Source organism: Pipistrellus kuhlii, unplaced genomic scaffold (genome assembly GCF_014108245.1).
Source record: "Pipistrellus kuhlii isolate mPipKuh1 unplaced genomic scaffold, mPipKuh1.p scaffold_m20_p_7, whole genome shotgun sequence".
NCBI classification, from domain to species: domain Eukaryota; kingdom Metazoa; phylum Chordata; class Mammalia; order Chiroptera; family Vespertilionidae; genus Pipistrellus; species Pipistrellus kuhlii.
The window spans coordinates 5,528,002-5,547,176 of record NW_023425573.1 but is presented as its reverse complement, the minus strand read 5'-3'; the positions used below and the strand labels follow the sequence as shown (position 1 = coordinate 5,547,176).

The 19,175-nt window shown below is 38.4% G+C and overlaps 1 protein-coding gene across 6 annotated transcripts in view; it reads left to right on the top strand.

Moving 5' to 3' along the window:
* Positions 1-19,175, top strand: part of UNC80 (unc-80 homolog, NALCN channel complex subunit) — a 167,209-nt gene that overhangs the window by 58,007 nt on the left and 90,027 nt on the right. For 4 of the 6 annotated variants that reach the window (XM_036420737.2, XM_036420741.2, XM_036420738.2 and 1 more), the window contains exons 23-24: positions 13,064-13,276; positions 16,647-16,782. In XM_036420737.2, coding sequence (XP_036276630.1) covers positions 13,064-13,276; positions 16,647-16,782 — 349 coding nt within the window. Of the gene's footprint in view, positions 1-13,063; positions 13,277-16,646; positions 16,819-19,175 lie in introns of all 6 variants that reach the window. The other 2 variants (XM_036420736.2, XM_045575411.1) reach the window with 1 other exon arrangement.

Sequence of the window (19,175 nt, the reverse complement as noted above, 5' to 3'; positions counted from 1 at the left end):
AGTGACCACTGGCCACTCATATTGTACCTGGAAAACAAACAAGCCTTATATAATCATCACAACCTCATTTAATCCATGATATTTTTTTCTGTGACATTTGCAACTTTTGTTCCCAAGATCTTTAGTGACTCAAGGTATATGGATTCACTTAAGCCTAGAATGCAAATACTATTGTCATCACCAAAAATGATGACTTATCATTACACATCATTTTTCAGTCAATTTCCTGTTCCTGGGGATTGGCCTTATACAGTACATTTGTGAACTCCAAAATATTCAGCATATAATGATGTATGCTGTGGTGACTAAAATGTAGAGTCACTGTGTCCAGGCGAGCTGAGTTCGGTGGCAGATAAACTATAATACTAAGATGCCTACCTAAAGCTTGACACGGCAAGAAGCCAATCCCTTGTTTTGTAAGTGGGAGAGTGGTAACTAGCCTCTCACTCATTTGACTCATGCATGGTTCTTCTTAATCACATCTGGATCTATTCCATAAATAAATGTTACAAATCAGTAAGAAACAGATAAACAATTGAACGTTTAAAAAATAGGTAACATGAACAGCCAGTTCAGCAGAAAAACTAATAGCTAATAAGATATGCCCCATCTTACTTAGAGTTAAGAAAGGTTCATTACAATGTCCATAAATTCCTATTTTACAACTATCTGAGCTGCAATGATTAGAAAGTGTTGACATAAAATTCCAGACATCACTGCATGGAGTTGGTAGTAGGGGAAGCAGCAGGATTTAATTTGGAACAGAAGGAAGTCTTGGAATCACAGGTGAGAGTGACAGAGCAATAACAGTGAGTGGAATACTCGTTGGCTCCTCCGTCAATAGAGGAGTAATTTTGGACAGAAAGTAGTCACAGAGGAGGGGCAGGTCTTAACATCTCCATTATATCAAATGGCTTGGGTAGTGGAATGAAAAAGTCTGGAGTCAGAGTGGCTTATAAGATACTCACCACTTAATAATCAATTAACTCAACCAATGCCTATTGAGAGCTTCCTATGTGTTGCCAGATCCGGTGGTAGCTGTTAATGATAACAGAATAAAATTCAAAGGAGAGCTTCACTTGCTTCCCACTTTTCCTTCTGAAGATTATACTTGTGTAGTGATCTATTTCCCAGACATTCTAATGGTCGGTATTCTAAGGCTGATAAACAATTGATTAACATTTATCGTGTGCCTACTCTATTTCCAAAGAGGGGAAAAAATCAAAGCTCAGAAAGACCAACTAACAGGCCATGGCTACAAAGCTAGCAAGGGATAGAGGCAGATTTGGAACCTGGGTCTGTCTTCCCAGACTCTATATTTTCTACTCCACCATCTTTACTCTCTCACTTAAATATTATGTGAGATCACTCTAGGAACTTAGTTTTAAATATGCAAAATAATAAATTCTTTATCTTTTTTTGCCTGCTAGTTTAAAGGTGATTAAGAAAGTAAAATGATAGGCGCTAGTTGGACAGCTGCTAAATACACAACGGCAATAACAACTGTGCATTAGCAGTTCATAGGTGGTTTGAGCTTGAGGTGTTCAAAAGGCAGTGTTGTGTCTCTGTCTCAATCCTAAAGTCACAACTACTTTGGAAGTTTTTAGAAGAGTAAGCCATCAGCTTTCTTAAGCAACTGCCCATTAGGATTAAGGAAAATAATAATAAATCATATCATTTCAACATACTGCGGAAAAGTTGAGAGAACTATATAGGGCACAGCTGGCCATGCAAATTGGAAAATGATGGGGTAATCAATAACATTTGGACAACTCTCAGTGCAATAAGTAACTGATGACAGAGATAATAGGTTGTCCTTCACTCATTGGAAAGGACTAGGCCCCACATTTTCAGAGGTCCTGAGCTAAAATCTCCACATCAATATATATCATTCAATGAACTTTATCGAATAGCTCTTTTTATTCACACATTTTTCTCATGAGAGAACAAAAACCCCAGGAGCTGAGACGACTTTGCTCAAGGTCACATATGCCAGGCAGTGCTGAAACTATTGGCCAGTTTTCTGATTCTCCTCAGGGCTCTTCCAGCAATATCATGTGCTTTCTTTGTTAAAAATTTATTTAAATGAGTCAGAATGAGTCTCTCTTGATTCATTAAAAATATAGTTGCATGTATACGATCTCAATAATAAAAAAGTAAATGGCCTTTATTGATCCAAAAATTTTTTAATCTTCAAAGGAATTTTCTTATTACATATCTATGAATGAAGAATTCATGGTAGGAAAAGGTAGGTTTTCAACTTTAAAAATTCACACCACATATCCACCCTCTAAAGCAGTAATTTTAAACATTTTGGGGACGTAGATTTTTTTTTTTTTGGAAAGCCTCCCAAAAGAAGTTGAGTTATACATAAAATTTAGCATATAATATCAGAAGGTTCCTGGACTCCCCCTCAAAGCTATTCTTGTAGCCAAAAAATGTGAAGAACTCACTCTTAATTAATGCATCATCACTGGCAAAATGAGACTCTTTAGTCAAGTTATTGGAATGCTTTTATTAACATTTATTGATGATAAAGAAACCAAAGAGATAATTGCTTCCTCTGTGGAAAGCTTTAGGATTTATGTATGAAATGTTGGCATGGGAGAAATGTGAGGCTTGTCACAGAGAACAACACATTTGAGGATTTGAAAAATAACCACAACAGAATCAATTATTACTTAGTTTCAGAACAGAGATTATTTTTAAAAGAATATTGATGAATACTTTGATAAACAAGTCTCTTAGATGCTGAGATTTCATTCCCTCTCATCACATGGTCTTGTATCTGTTATTTCCAATTGCCATAATGCTTAGTTTCCAAGGAGATGTCAGACAGGAGTTTCCAAGTGCAAGTACACTCTGTTCCTGGCTGTAGTTTGACTCTTACCATTGAGTTAGGCTGAATCTCATAGAAAACTTAACATATATTTTACTTCCCCCAAATAAAACCAATCCATTAGATTCTGCTTTTTAACTTTCCTGTGGAACCTGATTTGGCCCTGCGTGACCTTCTCAATATTATAAATCTCATGGTAAGAAATAAAATAAAGGGAGCTTGATGCTTTTAAGCAATGCCTGTTTTAAAAATTCTTTATTGTTTAAAGAGAAGGCCAGGGTACAGGGGGCTCAGGAAGTGAGTAACTAATATAAGTTTCTTGCATATCTGAGGATCTTTGACTCCAGGTAAGCCCAAGGAGTATGCAGAAGTCAAAACCAGAATTCCAGGGGTCAGACTCAGGAGTCCAGTGGTTTTCATTATCAGACACAGAGAGAAGCCAGGTAGAGCTGGCTGGTTGACTAAATGGGTTAGTGATGATGGTGGTTATGGTAGTCACGGTGGTAGTGCACTTGGTGGCGGCAATGGTGGCAGATGTTGTGGTAGAAAATGATAGAAGTAACATTTTTATTATACTTGAAAGTTTATAAAGCACTTTCACTTTAATCATCTCATTTCTTTATGTAAGAGGAAAGGACGGAGCCGGGAAATGGTCCTCAGACAAGGACACGCTTAGATTGCGTTTCTCAAGTATAAGAAAGTGAAAGAATTGAAGTCACTTTGAACTCTGAGAAGTGGACTGAAAGGAAGGGAAATGTAGCTGCATGTGCTACGTGCTTGAATTAAAGTCGTATTCTGTGTTTACTGTCCTTGGCACAGCTGTTCATACTCCTTGATCCGGGTTAGGCATCCCTCAGGATTAGTCCTTCATGCGTGTCTTCTGCTAACTGTATTTTTAACTATTGTTTCCTCTATATTTGGCTACACTTAATATCTGATCTCATGGGTTTCCTTTTAAAATGTGATTTCCAATGCATTCATGGTTTTAGTTATATACATTTTATGTGTATAAATATAAGACACAAGTACCTATAAGGCTACCTAGTAGATGGAAATATGAATGTAGTAATAGAGATGTATATGTAGATCTAAATGACCTAGATTGAGATATTGAAGATAGATACAAGATGTAGAGACAGATGTAGATATCAATACAGATATAAACATAGTTATAGATTCTGCCGTTTCAAAAGATAGGATTTGCGAGAGGATGGGGGGAAAAATGAATGTGTTCAGTTCATTATCATGTTTTACTTCAACACTTTCCTCCATCTTATTGTCTGCTTTTGTTGGATGTTGCATTTATATTTCAAGTGCAGCTTAAATACAGTTTTTGCATCATGACATAATATTTATTTCACAAGTTTTCATTGTTTTGTTGCCTTAATCACAAAACTTAACTGTTATTTCTCAAGTTTGAAATTTTCTTCAAAATCAAAAGGAATTACTAAATGAAAGAAATACCAATAGAAATGTCACTGTTCAAAGTCTTTCCAATATGCAGGTTTTTGTTTTAAACAACCCTCTTGTCATTATTGTTATGACAATTAAACTTGGGGATAATTGATTTGATTTTAAGTTTAGCACAGCTCTTCCTCATACTGTTTAGTATAAATGTAATAGATGCAACTATGAGCCATTGTTAAAAATACGTATATGTTTTATAAAGCACTAGTTTCATCTCTAGGCTTATATAACCTATAAGCACAAAAAAGAAAAATTAAAAAATTCAAACAGAAGGTATTTCTGCCTGTTTTCTATGTATTTTAGGTGAATATTCTATCCTTTTTTTATCCAGTTTAATATATAAAATGTAGATATATATATAATATTTGTATGTTTATTGGTAATTTACTAGCATGAATAACACTAATAATAATGTCAGTTTGGTTTAGGAACAATTTCATGAATATAAGAAAGTCAATGGGAACTAAAAGTCAGCAAGATCACAGAATTCTCCCTCTTCTATGGGATGGAGAAAACCTAGTTCATGTTAAATTATATAACTTTCTAAGTAGATAGCTTTAGGAGGAAAGATTATATAATTTTTATTCAAACTGGGACACTTTTCAGAGGGAAAGAGAATGTTATCAACAACTGTACTAGTTAAACAGACAAAACTGGAGCTCTCCAAGGAAAATGAGGCATTTATTACTATAGTCATGGTCACACTTTCAGGTTCCCTACACCAAATTCATTCCACATTGGAACTTACCATCACAAGACTAGTTGGTGACCAATGCAAATTAACTCCTTTCTATGAAATAGGGATATACTCATAAGAAGAACTATCAAAGCCATATAATATTGTGTTCACGTTTAAAATTTTTATTTTAATTTTTGTTAATCATCACCTGAGGATATTTTTTCCATTGATTTTGAGAGAGAGTGGAAGAGAGGGAGAGAGACAGAGAGAGAGGGAAACATCAATGTGAGAGTGACACATCGATTGGTTGCCTCTTGCACATGCCCGACCAGGGCCAGGGATTGAGCCTACAACCAAGGAACATTGCCCTTGACTGGAATCGAACCTGGGACCCTTCAACCCGCAGGCCAACACTCTATACATTGAGCCGAACTGGCTAGGGCATATTGTGTTCTTTTGGGAATCATATGCAAAGTTGAAGTAATTCAGTAATAACTGAACTGACATATTAAATTATTCATTTAACTAGTGATACTACTATATTATCAAATTTTTAAAAATATTATAACCATGAAATGTAGCATAACAAAGAATATTATCATAAATATGTAGAGTTTAAAGAAAAAAGTTAAATGTCACATATACACCACCTACCTTAAAGAATAGGACATTTCCTGTTTCTTTAAAGTCCCCTGTATTTCCTTCCCCTTTGACATATCCCTACCTATAAAAGTAATGAGTTCTTTACTCTTCTCGAAAAACGTAAAAGAATGTAGATGGCTTAAACCACAACTGTTAGGTGATTCAATTCTATCTTATTTCTGTTTTAACATTGACAAAGTAAACATTTTAATGGTTTTTAGGGAAATTACTTTTAAATTTATCCCAAATCTTAGCAGATTCTTTGCTCACTATTGCAACCTGTATCTCAGATATTCCTTCTAAGAACTGTCTCCTTCTGAACTTTTCGAAGTCACCTTAGTGATAATCAATCTGTAGAAAGTAGATCTCTCAGTTTCAGTTTTATTTGAACAGGTCTTTATTTTGGTCTTGTTCTTAAAAGATACTTTTGCTAGAATTATAATTATAGGCAGACATTTTTTTTTTCCTGTACCTCTCTTTGTGGGTAATCCAGTCCTCCCTCTCCCACTTTAGTTGGTTTCAATATCTTCCCTTTATTATTGATATTTTGCCATTTTAATAAATATTTCTAGCTTATTTTTCTTATTTGAGGTTCATTAAGCCCCTGAATAAAGTAATTGGCATACTACATCTATTCCAAAATTTTTTTCAACTGTTATTTCTTTAAAGATTACTTCCCCCCCACACATTTTTATCTAATCTTTACTTCCATAAGTTGAAAATATGTGTGATAGATTTTCTCACTTTATCCTCTGTTTTTGACAACCATTCATATTTTTTATTTCTTTTTATTTCTATGCTGTACCATGGGTACTTTTCTGACATAACTTCTATTTTTTTTCTCATTTTTCAACTGTGTCTATGGTTTGTTTTGTTTTGTTTTTTTTGTTGTTTTTTTTTAAATATATTTTATTGATTTTGTACAGAGAGGAAGGGAGAGAGATAGAGAGTTAAAAACATCGATGAGAGAGAGTCATCGATCAGCCGCCTCTTGCACACCCCCTACTGGGGATATGCCCGCAACCAAGGTACATGCCCTTGACCGGAGTCGAACCCGGGACCTTTCAGTCCCCAAGCCAACGCTCTATCCATTGAGCGAAACCGGTCTCGGCATGTGTCTATGTTTTTTAACCAGGGGTAATTTTGCCCACCAGGTGACATTTTGCAATGTCTGGAGGTATTTTTATTTGGCATAACCTGGAGATTGCTACTGGCATCTAATGAGTAGATACAAAAGATGCTGATTAACATCCAATAAAACAGTGTATCTGTCCCAAAGAAAGAATTATATGGCCCAAATGGTCCATAGTGCTAATGCTGGAAAAACATCATTTACTCAGCATTTTAATCTATTCATTGAGATTTATTTATTTATGTTAATATATTCTATTGATTTTTTTTTTACAGAGAGGAAGGGAGAGGGAAAGAAAATCAGAAACATTGATGAGAAAGAAACATCGATTAGCTGCCTCGTGCATACCCCCCATTGGGGATGTGCCCACAACTAAGGCACATGCCCTTGACCAGAATCAAACCTAGAACCCCTGAGTCCACAGGCCAACACTCTATCCACTGAGACAAACTGGCCAGGGCGAGTTTTAAATTTTAAGTACTACATTGCTTAATTGTAAAAGTTCTATTTGATTTTTGTTTTAATTTGGCTGGTCAACTTTGATAATCTAATTCATCACTATACTTTCAAATCCCACATTATTCTTTAAATGTATTTGATCCATTATGATTCCAATAACTTCAGTGTTTGTGGATTTCATTCTACATTTTGTTATTTCATCTGACTCTTACTCATGTTGGATTTTTACGTGTATTTTTAATGTAAGCTTAACTCCTTAGAACTCGACCTGTGAGGATTCTGTGTTAAAAGTAGCATTACTCAGTGGACCAGCAATATCAGCAGCATCTGTGAGAGTTAGAAATGCAAAATTTCAGGCCCTGCAACAGATCTACTGGATTAGAATATCTGGGGCTAGGGCCAGAGAATGTATTTTATCCATATTCCAAAGTGACCCTTCTGCATTCTTAAGTTTGAAGACTTGACAAGTACTGGTATAAAGTATTCCTCCAGAGAGAAATTTTGTTTCTTTCCTCAAGCACCTAGAAACATCACCAACCTAAGATCCTTTTTTAAACTATACTTTTTATGGCAAGAAGCATGGAAATAATGCCCATTGTAGTCCAAACTTAAATGAGAATATAGGATTTTGAATAGGAGTTCTATAAGTCTTCCTCCATTCTCATTCTCATTCTCATTCTCATTCTCATTCATATTCTCTCTCTCTCTCTCTTTCTCTCTTTCTCTCTCTCTTACACAGAGCCAATGGTAGTTAGGTTAACCTACTTCTGTGGAACAAATATTTTTCTCATTCATCCAGTGAGGGTAGGGTTCTTGGCTTTAGTAAGACTGTATTACCTGACCTCCTACTCCACTTGGGCACAGACATCTAACGTGCGGCCCATTGAAAACCCACGCTCTGGTCTCTCTATGGTCAGCAGAAACCCTTGCAGTAAATATTCCTACACTAGCTCACATCCCTTCCCCCCACTTCCATGCCAGAATTCTACTTTCTCCTAATTTCTACTCATCCCTGATCTAATATCGCATGTCAAAAACTAAAGCAAAAATAAAATGAAGAGCTTTTTGGATATTTTATCCAGTATTTTAAGTGTCTAAATCAGAAGTTTGCCCTTGTGCCTAATCCATCATATTGTCTGGCACAGGAGTCCTCACTTGGCTTTTAAATACCCAACATGTTCGCCTGATCTGAGGAAGTATTAAAATGACCAGCCATCCAGACTGTGTACAGAATAGTCATATTTGCCGGTAGTCTGACAACGGAATCATCTCAGGTGCCCGGGGCTACTGTAGAAATGTCAGTCAGAGATCTCGGCCTGGCAGAGACCTCCATACAGTCATCAACACTGGCTCCCAAGCACATGCCTCCAGCAAACTCCGTTCTAATTCTCAGAGCCACGGACAGCAACTGCCTGTTCCCACCGGTTTTCAATAAATAGGCATCCTGCACCAGCAAGTATTTTATATATTTTGATAGGGCGATTTTAAAAAATTATGTAACTCTCCAGGGGCCAACATAAAATATTCATTCTTTGAAAAGTTAGTTCCTGCTCAGTGTTGTTATATGAGTTCTCAGGACCAGTCCGGGTTTCTTCTCACATATTAGGTTTAGCTAGAGTCCCCCAGGGAAAGAAATGTATGCAATTATGATCTTCGGTTACCCATCTGCTCGTGGTAACAGTATTTTATAGGTCCCCAGGCAAAATAAAGCACAGCTGTTTGAATTAGTATTCTCCGCTTCACTTTCATAAAGGAAATATTCAATATGCGTAATGATCGTCTCAAATGCAGGAGGGGGGAGTGACAGAGTCAAGGAAAAGCCTGGCACTGGAAGTTTCCCAGTTGTAGAATGTTAGAGAAATCCAAGCTGCATAAGGACACGACATTTTGTCATTTCAACTAGACTACTCTCTCGTCATTGCAGGAAACATCTTATATAAGACTGAATCATCTGAAATTGTCAGTATTTGATTATTTTTTTGTTTTTAATCCTCACCTGAGGATATTTTTCCATTGATTTTTAGAGAGAGTGGAGGAGAGAGGGAAAGACAGAGAGAAATATTGATGTGAGAGAAACATATCTATTGCTTGCCTCTTGCACAGGGCCAGGTCTGGGAGCCTGCAACTGAGATACGGTGCCCTTGACTGGAATTGAACCTGGGCCCCTTCGGTCCGCAGGCCAGTGCTCTATCCACTGAGCCAAACTGGCTAGGGCAATATTTGGTGATTTTTGACCTTCAATCTTAGACATTCCATATGGTTCTGCCTAATATTTTGTCTTCCCAGTTAAAATTGGTTCTTGTTTGCCTGGGACCTATGAAGTTCTGATGGAACAGGTAGAAGCCGTTCTATGGCATAGTGGTACATAGCAAGGTGGTCTGGTAGAGATGCTAATAAGAAAGAAGAACGTGAACTATGCCTACTTTTCTTTCAGGACCGTCAACAAAATTCTGTGTGGTGTAAATGTGTGGATATTCACTTGTAACTGTGCCTCTGATACCCTGTGGTTCTTTTCAGCCATGCCGCATTCTCCCGATTCATTTCTCTCCATTTGTGCTGTCTGTCTCTGTGATGTGAGTCCATCCCTATCCATTCTGTCATGCCTCCATTTTTTGCTGCTTCTCCAGATTGCACTGAGCCGTAAGAGGTAAGCTCCATCAGAGAAAAAAATGTGACTTTCCTTTATGTCTAGGAAGAATCCTTTGTCCGTGGTATTCCATAACCCTGCTTCTAACATTCATTCTTTCTGAATGACACTTTGAAAGATATAAGAAAAGTAATTCCCCACAGGCACACCCACGCTAGAATGCCTTGAATATTTTCTACACGTTCTGTGAAGTCAGTGCTTGTTTCTAAGCATCTTCTGCAAAGATGAGCATTAAAGTCCTTAGCTTTGTACCTCAACATCTCCCTCGGGTGTCTGCACAGTCATATGCGCACTGCAGTACCTGAGAAATTGATATTACTGACTGCCATCTGGACAATAGGATTCCCAGCCTGTTTTCATCCACCAGGCTCATGAGGATTAGAATAATAGGCAATATCTGAATTACTCTGTGTCATCATCCCTTTAAGCAGACAGTGACATTTCCAAATGTTTTACTGGGTTTGGTAATTTCCATGGATCAAATTCATCGGATAAGAACCAGCCCTCCCCTGCATGGTGAGCTGTACAGTTAATGGGAATTGTTCTCATATTGTTCTCAATTCCGTTCACAAACATGTTAGAATTTCCTAGGGCTGATAACTGATAACATCTACATTTTATCATAAGTTTTTGAGAGCAGAGACTGAAATTGCTTTTCATTCAAAAATGCCTTGACTTCCCTGAGCAAATAAAAACAATTTTTTATATATATAAACAAGGCAAGCCAAGGTATATAGGAAGTCTCATGTAGCATGGTTTGGGCTGTTTATTGACTTATTGTTAACCTCTCAGGCCATCTAACAGTTAAGGACAATTAAAGGATCTGCCCAATACGTTTGAGTTAGGCTAAATTTCTCCCTCGCTGATCCTGAGAAGCCAGGGTTCATAGCATAATGCTCTTTCTGGTAGTGTTGTTTCTATCCTCCCGTCATTAAACAATGAATTCCATTGCTTCTAATTGGGAACGTGTCAAAAGGTGTCAGGCTGAGAAGAAATTGCACCACTCTCCTTGCCCTAGAGACCTGCATTCATTTCTAGAGACAGATGTTCCAGCCTTTTCCAGAGGCAGAGGAGCATAGCTGAGATCTTTAATAGAAGACATTTAATACAAGAAAGGAGTGTAGATGTTTAGTGTGTATATTATGGCAGCACAATGTTGATAAGGTTTGATGCAGAAAGTCATTTGACCCTTGGCAATCTCAAGTCCCTGATCTGCTACCAAGTCTCAGCAACAACACCGTTGGCGATGGTTTCTCACCTTGAGTGCTCATGTTGTATTCTGCCTTTTCACGTAGGTTTACTTTGTGTGTCCTGGTAATTCATCCTATGCTTGGTAAAGTTATGTTTGTTTAGAAATACATTTTTTGTTGGAGCTCTTCTTGATGGCTTCATTGAAGTTGTAGACAATGAGAAATTATTTAATGGGCTAATTTACTGGAATCATGTAGTGTGTTTGGATACTATCTTACTCAAAAGTATGAAGTAACCAGCCAAGGTATGAAGTAGCCTAATTGGGGGTGGGATTAAGGAAGACTTCTTAGAGGAGTCTAAAGATTAACTAAACTGAAGGTTAAAAGGGGAAATTTGCCAGATGGAAAAGGGGTTTAAAGGCTCAGAGAGCCATGGGAACAAGAAATGGAAAGGTATGAGATGTCATATTTGGAAGCCTTACAGGTCTGACATACTCTAGATGACAGAGCACTTGAGATAGGGATAGAAAGGGAGAGGAACCAAATAACAAATTTGGGGTATCATTTTTATTTTATGATTGAGGTAGGGGGCACTGGTGATAGATTTTAAATGGAAAATACTGTGATCATATATTTGTGTTTTAGACAACAACATTAATTGTCATTAATGTCCTACTTTTAAGCAATGACTTTCCACATGCATTCTAGAAACCATCTTTTGCCAAAATTCATACGAGTTTAAATTAAGACAATGTCGATACCAAAGAGGAACTAGCACAGACTTGGGCACCAGAAGGACCTGGGGTTGAATCTTCTGTCTATCCCTTCTCAGCTATCTGACAATGGAAAAATCATACCATGTTTTGAAAAATGAGAATATTATTTCTAGATCATAACGTTTTGATAGTTAAGAATTATAATACACAAAAATTAATTAGCATGTAACTGATACTCTCAATAATATTAGCCCTTATTTTAACACTATGGATCAATGCATAATAACACTATTGCTTGAAATGAAGAAAAAAGTTTCAATTTTAAAACCTGTGGTTACTAAGCAACCTATGGTTATTAGGTAACTCTGAGGTGATGGCTAACACTGTGATTTTTGTTTAAACTGGCCCAAGTCAAAGTGTGCATTCATTGTGGAAGTGTATATTTTTGTGACCTGTTGACCTTCTATGACAAACTTAACACTCCTTCCCTCATTAAATTTTTTTTTGCTTGTTAAGAGGTCAATAGATATCTGATCCTTACCAGTTTCTGAGTAGCAACTGAAAGTTGTTCTTTTATTTTTTCAGGCACATCTTGACATGACAAGATGGAGCCACAAGTTTAATTTTCTGAAATGCTCAGGTTTTTATTTAACAATGAAATAATTTCCTCTTTATCACACATTTTCAATTAAAGCTATACCAGTTTAAACGGACTTTGTTATTCATGACAAAGTGGGAGGAGGGGGGAGGGAAAGACTCACTCAACAAAACCTAGCAAGCACTTCCTTTTCTTACTTATCCAACATGCTCAGAGCAGTATTTTCCTGGAGCGTGTGGACGGTCATAGACCATAGATTATTGCTGGAACAGAATCACTCCTGGCACCCTTGGTTAGATAAGACTAGTTCGAGAAATTGAATATTGGTTTGCTTCATGTCAAATGTTAGGTTTTAAAAAGCTGCATATTTAAACCCTTATTAAAACGTATTTCACTTTCATATTCAAAAATCCCAGCCGCCTCCTAAACATGCAAAGTGAATCATGAAATTATTTGAGATTCTGCAAAGGGGGGAAATAAACACAGACACCTACTGAAACTGCCCAATTCTTCAATATCCAAATGTGCCTTCATGGATTCATTTTCCAGATTTCCCGCTAATGTGTTAGCCACGCTAATGCCACCCTGGGAAATACAGCTAAGCCAAATAAAAAACTCAAATAAACTGAGAGGGCACAGGAGCTCCCTTAAGGTCCACTTACCGCTCATAAACCCCACGCTGTCCTTCCCGCAGGAAGCCCCCGTGGTGGCCAGGGCAGCGCTGTTCCTGGAATGCGCCCGCTTCGTTCACCGCTGCAACCGGGGCAACTGGCCCGAGTGGATGAAGGGCCACCACGTCAACATCACCAAGAAAGGCTTGTCCCGGGGCCGCTCGCCCATCGTGGGCAACAAGCGGAACCAGAAGCTGCAGTGGAACGCTGCCAAGCTCTTCTACCAATGGGGCGACGTGAGCTTTCCATTTTCTTCCATAAAAAAAAAATCAGGGCGCTTGACCCAAGTGAAGAGGTTGTGTGTGTGTGTGTGTGTGTTTGTCTGAGAGACAAGGCGTCGAGTATCTGTTATGTGCCAGGCATTGAACTAAACATTTTAGGGGGAAATCATCTCAATTCATGGAATGCTCCCAATACATGTACGAAGTTAGGCATTATGATTCCTCTGCTTCCTTCCTGTAGGTGTGTGTTTTCCCAGGATAGCCTGTAATTTCTTTCTGTGTCATTTCCCCCAGGGTTACATGTATTCCTGTGTTTTTAACTGTTAACTCTGTGGCAGCAGCACACACTTCTCTGTCCATGACACTTCAGATCCCAGGCCAGTATTGCCAACGGAATGCTGGGGGCTTCCTCTCAATACTCATCTGACCAAGATGAAACACTTCTTCCCATATTAGAACACCCCATCGGCAGCCCCTCCTACAATTTCCATTTTTATGAATGATTCCACCATCATCTAGAAGACAGCCTGTGAACATAGTCCAAGCCTCCTTCCCGTATTGATTCTGCCCCCTCCGCATCACGGATGCCCCTTGAGGCTGGATGACTAAAGCATTTTCCCACTTGGTCTCTTCCCCCAGTCCCACACCCTGCTAGTGAAACGATCTCCCTAAGGCACAGCAGAACATCCATACTTATCTGTCTAAAAGCAGAACATCCATACTTATCTGTCAGCCTCCAGACATGCCCCTCCAACTCATTCTCCAAGCTGCTGTCAGAGCGATGAGATGAAAACGCAAATCAGATTGTGCTTCCCACCCACTTGTAATGCTTCAGTGGCCCCTTTCTCTGGGGATGAAACCCAGATTGCTTAGCCCAGCATCACTGTTCTCTCCCCAACCTTCGTTCAAATCCTATCAAGATTATGGATGAGCAAGATTAGGGATAAAATGAACTACCCTATCTAAAAAAATATTTATCTCAATCCTTGGCCTCTAAGAGGTGTTTGATATTGATAAGTTGTTACATTGAATTTTTAATTTCTATTTATTTTAGAGAGGAAGGGAGAGGGAGAGAGAGATAGAAACATCAATGATGATAGAGAATCGTCAATTGGCTGCCTTCTGCACACCCCACCCTGAGGATTGAGGCCGAAAACCAGACGTGTCCTGGCCGGGAATTGAACCATGACCTCCTGGTCCATAGGTTGACACTCAACCACTGAGCCATGGCGGCTGGGTTGTTAGATTGATTTTTGGCAGCAGGCTACATGGTTTGTCTTTGAATTTCTAGGCAAGTAGGACAGTATCCCTCGAATGACTGACAAGGTTTCTCCCGCTCTCCGAAACTACCTTTCACCATCCTTCAGGATGTAAAATGAAGTTCAACTTCAAGAACTGTAGGCTCTGGGCCCCGCTTACCTTTCCAGTCTTTCTTACTTTGGGGGAGGTCTTATTCACAGTGATTACTTTCAAAACTGACCCAAGGCGAATGTTAGTAATTCCGGATCTGACAGGAGACTTGATTTCCTCTCATAATTAAATAACTGCTTACTCTGTTATATTGGATGGGCTGCAAAAATATTCCTTGTGGGCCGTATGTGTCCTGTAGGCCATGAGTTTGACATGCTTGCCAATAGACTGTAAGATTGGTGACGCAAAGAGCAAAAGACGTTGATTCGAACACCCTGTCTTGTGTTTGCAGCCCAGTTCACAGTAACCCTGAACAAATCTTTCAACCTGTTCAACCTTCCAGTCCCCAAACATTGATCCTTCTATATGAAGGCATTTAGTATCACCCCAGAGAAGTTCATTTTTTAGCAACACTTTAACTTTTGGGAACTGAGGGTCTATCTTAAACCAGTGGTTGGCAAATTGCGGCTCTTTGGCCCCTGAGTGTGGCTCTTCCACAAAATACCATGTGTGGGTTCGCACATACAGTGCAATTGAACCTTCGTGGCCTATGCACAGAAGTCGGGTTTTGGCTCTCAAAAGGAATTTCAGTTGTTGTACTGTTGATATTTGGCTCTGTTAACTAACGAGTTTGCTGACCACTGTCTTAAGCCATTTATTTTCACATCCTGATAGGATTGATATGAAATCTTCCCCTTTGGACCTCACTATTCAGCTTGTTGGCTCCAGTCTAGACCCACATTTGGAGGGATCTCCAAAATAGTAACACCAGGACAAAGATTTTTGTTGAGGTGGGGTTTTTTTGGTTTTTTATTGTTTTCTTTGCTTAAGACAGCCCAGGCTAGAGGCTAAAATTTTAGGATCCTGTAATATCTGTTTACACGGCTTGCTTGCTTTTCATGTGATTTTTCTGATTCCTCACTTTATTCTAGAGTTTAAGGAGACCTTTTTGTTTCCAGATAGTCAAGACATTCAAACCACTTGCATTTTTATTTAAAGAATTCCGGACATGTCTTTGTCAATTTCCAGTAGGGAATGTAATTTCTTGTATGCCCAGAATTTAGTCACTTTCTTAAGTGTTTGAAAAGAATGTTACAAGAAGAAAGGAAAGATTTAGCTGGAATTTTAGTCTTACTGGTACACAGAATTATCCACTTGGCAAACCCCAAGCTCATTTTAGCTATTTCCCTAACTTTTCTTCCTGTGCTTATGTTCCTTCCACTGCTGTGTATGGTGTATAATTGGAATATAAAATAAATTAGATAGAGGTAGTTTATTTTTTCTCTTCTCCAGGGAAAAGTCCTTAATTATTAGTCCCATTAATACCTTATTTAAAAATATTGCCCTTGAGTTATTACAAGTTATATTTCCAATCTTGATGTTGGGTATTCATACCAAAAGAGTATTCTTACTAATTCAGAGTATCATGGAGGAGGGAACAAATTCTATAAAAAGACAATCGGTGCATATATAATGGCAGGTAAAAATAAAATTGCAGCACCAGAATTCTTGCCAGCCTCCAAACTCATTAGCACGACAATGACATTCTCATCAAATAGCATGATCAGGAGTACTCTGAGGAACAGTGACTTCATATTTGTATGGCCACAAAATCTCCCTGGAAAGACTGTATACACCCTTATCTGAGAGACTGAGAGACCTATAAAATAAATGATCCTTAGGTAAGTGAAAACGTTTTCACTGGGTAAATGGGGAAAAAAATTCTATGAGTATACCAGAGAATCATCCTGGTCCTACAACTATTTAGTCTGAACGCCCGTGAAGATGGCCTCAGTGCCTTCCATCTCTGGGTTTCCACATTAGACAATTTGGTGGTCACAACACTGTGGCAAACAGAGGAGGCATGTGCTGTAAGAACTTCCCACTCATTGGTTGTGTGTGTCCTCTGTGGTGTGAGAGCCTACAGTGCAGTCTGATATACTTTGTGCCGTTTCTTTTTCCCCCTCCATGGCAGGCAATCGGCGTCCGACTGAATGAGCTGTGCCATGGGGAAAGTGAGAGCCCAGCCAATCTGCTGGGTCTTATTTATGATGAGGAGACCAAGAGGAGACTGAGAAAGGAGGATGAGGAGGAAGACTTTTTAGATGACAGTAAGGAGACTCCCTTTACTACAAGAACCCCTGCTTGTAAGAACCTCTGCTTTAGGAGCACTTAATACTTCTCTTTCCTCTTTCATATTCTTACCACCTTCCCATGTCTCCCCACTGCGCCTTTCCCCCTACCCCTGTGAATGGATGTAAAGCATGCGCATAAAGCCACACAGAGAAGAGGACAAGAACCAGAAAGAAGAGCCTAGAAGAGACTATAGACAGGGGCAAAGAGTAGCAGGCCCTCTGGAACTTCCATTGCTTTGTAGTCTCTGACTCAAATTACTCAGATTATTACACAAAGATTCGTGTTAGGCTTCTCTGAGAAAATTAAGCTGTGGAATATCACTGTGCTTGGTCATATTTTGTGGGGTTTTTTAATTGCTTTATGGAGATTAAAAAATAAAAGTTATACCAAACAAAAGTGAACATGACATACTTCCCAAATCACTAACATATTGTAATTTTTAATCAGAGTATAATGCAGCATTTAACATTAAACTGAAGTATTAAGAGATCTAGATTGTTAGAACTATGAATACTTCTACACTGTAGTGACATATTGCAATTATAATTGGATTCTATCATAGAAAAATAGAGGCAACAATGTCTCTACATCTCTCTCCAGAACTATTTTGTGCATATATGTTCTGTGCCATATGAGCTTGTATGTATGTGCACCGTTGCCTTTTCTGGAGCATAAAATTCCAATGTGATCATGGAATCGGTATCATTATTTGAAGACAATGAGGCCTCTTCCTCTTGACCTCCCCTTAGTGGTTTGAAACTCAAACTCCCTGATTATGTCTTAAGGTTTGTCCCTTGTTAAGTGATGCCAAACCTACTACATCCTTATAGTCATGAAATATAAAGACTATATGTCAGGGCTAGACTGTAACATTAGACAGAACTGAATAATAATTAAAAAAACATATTGTATTCTTTTCCACTTTTATATCAAGGATTTTTTAAAATAATTTTTAAGACCATTTTGCTCTTTCTCAGCCCTTATCAAATCAGACTTAGTTGTTGACAAAACACCAAATCCTGGCATCAGTCTTTCAATCTAATGGCGATAGTTGCCTCAATGAGTTCATCAGGTTCATAGGAGTCTAGCTTCTGCTGGAATGACTCATGGAATTGGGTCTGATTTGGAGAAGGCCTGTAGGAGTATTCAGTGGTCACAGAACCTATTAAAGGCCTGCCAGAAGACATCACTAAACTGCCCTTGATCTCTCAGGGTCATTCAGAACAGAGAAGAGCCAAGGCAACATCAGGTGGACATATCCTCATAGACCAAAATGACCTTGAATCTTCATGAGACCACCTAAGTATGACTTACCAGTATGTTATACCTGGTGTATTAGCTTTTTCTGTGAGCTCATGCATTACTCAGTCCTTGTTTATTGTAACAGAACATTTGAGATGATAGTGATGAGAGGCCCTGGACTGAGACCAAGCTTATTGTGTCTAGGACGGACAAGAAGAATCTAGATGAAAACGCAGAAGTAATAGGACTGATCCATAAGTTAATACTGAATATCTAGTCTTTAATTATTTTTTAAAAAACCATTGCACAGCCAGGCAATGTCTAGAATCATGTAGGCTCCATCAACCATAGATTGGAATGTCTGGTTTCATTCAACATTCAAGTCAATACATGGCTCATCCTGCATTTCAAAGATAATCATGGTGCATACATGTATCAGTCTGGAAATTCTAAATGAGTTTGTCCCTTACATTTTTAAAAAGAGGCAAAGTGCCCAGCCAGCATGGCTCAGTGGTTGAGCATCGACATGAACAGGGATGGAACAGTCTAATTCTAGGTCGGGGCACATGCCCAGTTTGTGGGCTCAATCCCCAGTGTGGGGTGTGCAGGAAGTGGCTAACCGGTGGTTCTTTCTCATCATTAATGTTTCTGTCTCTCTCTTCCTCTCCCTTCCTCTATCAAATCAATGAAAATATATTTTTTAAAAGAAAGGTGCTTTACTTAAATAAATAAATAAATAAATAAATAAATAAATAAATAAATAAAATTTAAAAATTAAAAGAGGCAATGTTCTCCAGCTACACACTACATTTGGAGAGAAAATGCTGGTCTTCATGAGGAAACAATAGCCATTTATCTTCAGAAAGACCATAATCTCCTCCTGTCAGTATAAACCATGAAGTAAAGTATATGTTCTATTCAATGAAGAAAGTCTACCACATGGGAAATATTTTAGAGGTATTTTTAGTAATATTGCTATGCAATGATATTGTTTGCTCAATAATGTAATTCATTCAAAATAGATAACCAGGGCATGTGCCCTGATCGGGAATTGAACCGTGACCTCCTGGTTCACAGGTTGATGCTAAACCACTGAGCCACGCTGTCCGGGCGCTAACTGCTTCCT